The sequence below is a fragment of the Solanum stenotomum genome, chromosome 10 (assembly GCF_019186545.1).
Source record: "Solanum stenotomum isolate F172 chromosome 10, ASM1918654v1, whole genome shotgun sequence".
NCBI classification, from domain to species: Eukaryota; Viridiplantae; Streptophyta; class Magnoliopsida; order Solanales; family Solanaceae; genus Solanum; species Solanum stenotomum.
Window position 1 is genome coordinate 13,461,310 of NC_064291.1, and position 5,626 is coordinate 13,466,935.

The 5,626-nt window shown below is 32.3% G+C and overlaps 1 protein-coding gene across 1 annotated transcript; it reads left to right on the forward strand.

The window, feature by feature from the left end:
- Positions 1-3,466: 3,466 nt before the first annotated feature.
- LOC125842751 (uncharacterized) lies at positions 3,467-5,364 on the forward strand. Its single transcript, XM_049522070.1, has 2 exons — positions 3,467-3,735; positions 5,250-5,364. Exons 1-2 carry the CDS (start codon positions 3,467-3,469, stop codon positions 5,362-5,364), a joined length of 384 nt encoding a protein of 127 aa, XP_049378027.1.
- Positions 5,365-5,626: the final 262 nt, after the last annotated feature.

The window sequence follows — 5,626 nt, forward strand, 5'->3', positions numbered from 1 at the left end:
CGGTTTGAAAAATGCTCCATCTCAATTTTAGAAAATCATGAATGATATCTTCAACCCATATTTGGATTTCATCATTGTCTATATCGATGATATTTTGGTATACTCAAAAACATTTGAAATGCATATCAAGCATCTAGACATTTTCAAGAAAATTATTATACAAAATGGTTTGGTCATTTCTAAACCAAAAATGAGTATAGTTCAAACGGATGTTCGATTTCTAGGACATCATATTTGTTAAGGGAAAGTTACCCCTATTCAAAGATCTATAGACTTTGCATCAAAATTTCCTGATGTTATCGCCTACATGACTCAATTGCAAAGATTTTTAGGGAGTTTAAATTACATATCCCCCTTTATTAAAAAGTTATCTTGTGATTTGGCCCCTTTATACGACAGGCAAAAAAAGGATCATAAATCACCATTGACTGATAGTCACACCACTCTAGTTAAAGATATTAAACTTCGTGTTCAATCTTTACCTTGTTTAACTCTTGCTAACCCTGCTTGGCTGAAGATTATTGAGACAAATGCGTCTAGCATTGGTTATGGAGAAATACTGAAACAGATTAATCCCCATGACAAAACTGAATATTTGATCAGATTTTAATCTGGGAAATAGAGTGATACCCAGAAGAAATATTCTATGGTGGCACATGAAATGGTAACCATCGTCAAATGCGTGTTAAGGTTTCAAGATGATTTGTATAATCAGAAGTTTTTGATAAAAACTGATGCGCAATTTGGGTAGTATATGTTTAATAAAGATTTTAAACATGATGCATCAAAATTGATTTTTGCTAGGTGACAGGCCTAGCTAGCTCCTTTTGAGTTTGAAATCCATTATAAAAAGGGAAGTGATAACTCTCTTTCAGATTTCCTATCTAGAGAATATTTATCTTCATAATGTGTTTTCTTTTGCCCTTCTTTAATGAGAAGACTTTAATTATTATTTTAAAGGTAATACCTCTTAATAAAGATGTACCCGAATTTAATCTATTGAAAATTATGGATGATATCATTAGAGAAGATTTCTCTATTCATGACTTTGAAGAAATCATCGATTTCGATGAAGAAAATTATTATAGCGACCTCTATGATGCATTTGAATAAAACAAAGTGTTATGTTTGCAGGATGGACCCTCCTTGGGTAACCAAGGGTAGAGGTAGAGAAAATAACACCAGAGGAAGGGGAAGATCATCCCCGGGATCGTCATACTCGAGATTGTCTTATGGATCCGCTTCTAACTCCTCGATTATACAAAGAGGAAGAATGAGTTTGATAAACTCTAAAATCTCTCAAAGTGAGGGCTCCTCATCTTCAGTACATCTGGAAGATATTTCAGAAAGTAGTCGATTATACGCCCGACTACAGGCATATTTGTCATAGAAGCAAAGTGATACTTTTGCATCTATAGCCAAAGAAGATATTGATGATATTAAATCTTATGAAAAATTACCCAAGAAAGAAATGATATTTCTTTTGGAAAACTCTGAAATACAGTGAAAAGAAGAACCCTGAAAGATATTCCAGCGTTACCTTGTTAACGGATTATATTTCTCGAGTGAGTCATACAAAACCTGATCTTATTATGAGACTATTTTGATAAGCACCGGTAGTGTTGAATTTCAGCACTTTTCAGGTTACACCACTAGTGAGAATGTTTATAACTTCTCCAAAATGATAATTAAGCAGATTATATCTGTTGAAGATTGGGGTATCTACATGATGAAAGAAAGGCAGATCAGCCTAAACAAAGTCTCCATGAATTTCACTTATTGAGACTATATTCATGCTTTTGATAAAGTCCTTTACTACAATAATGAGAGACATAAGCATACATGGATTATAAAAAATTGTGCAAAGATATTTGTAGAGCCAATCCCTAATTGGTTTCTAAATTGGTGGTCATAACATGGTCCAACGACGAAAATTCTTCCTGATCCATTTCTTAAATTATATAAAGAATGGGTTAAAGTATCGCCGGACCTAAACAAATTATACCATACAGATCATATCTGTTATATTGAAAAAATTGAACAAGTGGGATTCACCGACGAGCAAATTCCTTGTTTATACAGGACCTTTTTAAATAACTTTTGGGACAAATTAATGAAGAAAGATCCCAAGACAAAGTCTCTATATGGACAAGAACTGTTGGATCTCATTGAAAAAAGGATCCAAGAATATTGCATCACTCCTTAAAAGGGAATTATCACTAATAGCTCTGCCAGGCATACTGCCTGAAAAATTTCCATTCAAGACGAAAATAAAGAAGATATGATCTAAAACTATCTGGAAGAAGTAAAGAGAAATTTACTTTTCAATTTCACTCAGTACGAGAAATAAGACACTTCTATGAGAAGTGAAACCAGCGATGATGTCATAGAAGATATTCAAGAGGCTCAACCTGATGAGTCAGACAAACCCACCTCAGAAGATACTCTGAAGAATGCAGAAGATTTCCTCTGACAACTAAAGAAAAAGGATAAGATGTAAAGCTTATCTCTACAAGAAAAACCATCATCAACAGTAGATACACTAAAAAAAGTGACTGATAATAATTTGCGTGAAAAAATTATTCAATTGGCTGTTAATAATAGTACTAATTCTTCAAAATCTATTGAAAAACCGAAAAATGATTTTGAGTTTGATTATTCTACACCGTATTCTTTGTCTGAAGTCAATAATAGACTTGCTAAACCACCTGTTATTATTCATGATACTTCTTTTGATGGTTTAAAAGGAGAAATTGAAAATTTAAAAAATGAGATCAAATCTCTTAAACAAAATCAAATGATTTGTGATCATCGTCTTACCCAGATAGAAACTGCTACTACCAAAGGTAAGGTTATTACTGAAGAAAATACTCTTGCAAAACCCATTAAATTTGATCCTAGACAAGATATGTTTTTAGGAATGATGCAAATTGTTACTGCTCATAAATGGTATGTTAAATGCACCATATTAATTGATAACACGTTCTCTATAACTGATATTGCTATGATTGACAGTGGAGCTGATGTGAGTTGTATTCAGGAAGATCTTGTACCTACTAAATATTTTGAAAAAACTACTCATATAGTCAAATCTTCTTCTGGACATGCTTTACATATAAAGTATAAATTGCCTAATACGTGCATTTGCCAAAATAAAACTTGCATTCCGCATTTCTTTTTCTTGGTTAAAAATTAGTTATATCCTCCGATTAAACTCAGAACCCAATTTATAAATGCTATTTATCCTTTCACTAGCATAACGGCTAAAGGATTTTCTGTTACTTATAAAAATAGAGATATTAGTTATACTTTTATCACTGATCCTATTTCCCGTGATATTAATGCTTTGATTAAAATGAAACAAAAGCATGTTGATTCTTTACAACATGAAATATTTAGTATGAATATATTCGATACTTTGAAATCTACTAAAGTGCAGGAAAAAATTAAATTTATTTCCGAACAAATGGCCATTGATATTTGTGCTGATCATCCTAGATCTTTTTGGAATCGGAAAAAGCATATTGTGACCCTTCCATATGAAGATAATTTCTCTGAGGACGATATTCCTACAAAATCACGCCCTTGCCAGATGAACGCCGAATTGGTTGAATTCTGCAAGAAAGAAATTGATAATTTATTACAAAAGGGTTTAATAAAACCTTCCAAATCACCTTGGTCTTGTACTGCTTTTTATGCTAATAATGCAACAGAAAAAGAATGCGGTGTTCCCAGGTTAGTTATAAATTATAAACTTTTGAACAAATATTTAAAATGGATTAGGTATCCTATTCCAAATAAAAAAGATTTACTATCAAGATTATATGACGCTAATATATTTTCTAAATTTGATTTAAAATCACGTTATTGGCAGATCCAAATATTTAAAGAGCACTCTTATGGAACTGCTTTTAATGTTCCGTATGGACAATACGAATGGAANTTCCAAATAAAAAAGATTTACTATCAAGATTATATGACGCTAATATATTTTCTAAATTTGATTTAAAATCACGTTATTGGCAGATCCAAATATTTAAAGAGCACTCTTATGGAACTGCTTCTAATGTTCCGTGTGGACAATACGAATGGAATGTTATGCCATTTGGTTTGAAAAACGCTCCTTCTGAATTCCAAAAAATTATGAATGATATTTTCAACCCATATTTGGATTTTATCATTGTTTATATTGATGATATTTTGATTTATTCAAAGACTCTGGAAATGCATATTAAACATTTGGACATCTTCAAGAAAATAGTTATACAAAAAGGTTTGGTAATTTCTAAACCAAAATTGAGTTTATTTCAAACTGAAGTCAGATTTTTAGGACATCTTATTTGTCAGGGGAAGGTTACCCCTATTCAAAGATCAATTGATTTTGCTTCAAAGTTTCCCGATGTTATTACAGATAGGACGCAATTGTAGAGATTCTTGGGAAGTTTAAATTATATTTCCCCTTTTTACAAGAATTTAACTTGTGATTTAGCCCTATCTAACGACAGGCTAAAAAAGATCACAAAACACCTTGGACTGATAGTCTCACCAATTTAGTAAAAAATATTAAACTTCGTGTTAAATCTTTGCCTTGTTTAACTCTTGCTAACCTAGCTTGGCAGAAGATTGTAGAGACATATGCGTCAAACATTGGCTATGGAGGAATATTGAAACAAATCAATCCTCATGACAAAACTTAATATTTGATTCGATTTCATTCCGAAAAATGGTGCGATGCTTAGAAAAAATATGCTACGGTAGCTCATGAAATGCTAACTATTGTTAATTGCGTATTGAAATTTCAAGATGATTTATACAATCAAATTTTTTTAATAAAAACTGATGCGCAATCGGTTAAATATATGTTTGATAAAGATTTCAAACATGATGCTTTGAAGTTGATATTCGCCAGGTGGCAGGCACAGTTAGCCCCATTTGATTTCGACATACATTATAAAAAGGGAAGTGATAACTCTCTCCCAAATTTCTTATCAAGAGAATATCTATGTTCTTAAACAATGAGTTTTTTAACCCCTTTCTTCACTGATAAAACTCTAATTACAATATTGAAAGTAGTTCCACTTAACTGAGATGTACAGGAACTTATCCTATGGAAGATTGTAGATGGCATGGTGATGGATATCTTCACCATTAATAATATTGAAGAAGTTGTCGATTTTGACGGTGTGAATTACTATTATCAGAATTATTATGATCTTTATGATGATTAAAACAAAATGCTTTGTTTGTAGGATGTACCCTCCTTGGGTAACCAAGGGTCAAGGCAAGAATAATAACCCTCGTGGATGGGGAAGATCATCGTCAGGATCATCATATGGATCCTCATCCAACTCTCCGATTCTATAACGAAGAGGAATGAGTTTGATAAACTCAAAAATAACTCAACCTATGGCATCATCATCCGTACAGCTGGAAGATATTCCGAAAGATAGCCTCTTATATGCAGAGTTACAAGCATATTTGTCACAAAAGCAAAAAGGTGATACCTTTGCTTCCATTGCTAGAGACGATATTGATGATATCAAATCGTAGGAAAAGGTAGTTAAAAGGGAAATAATATTTCTTTTGGAAAACTCTGAAATTCAGAGGAAAGATGAACCCTAGAAGA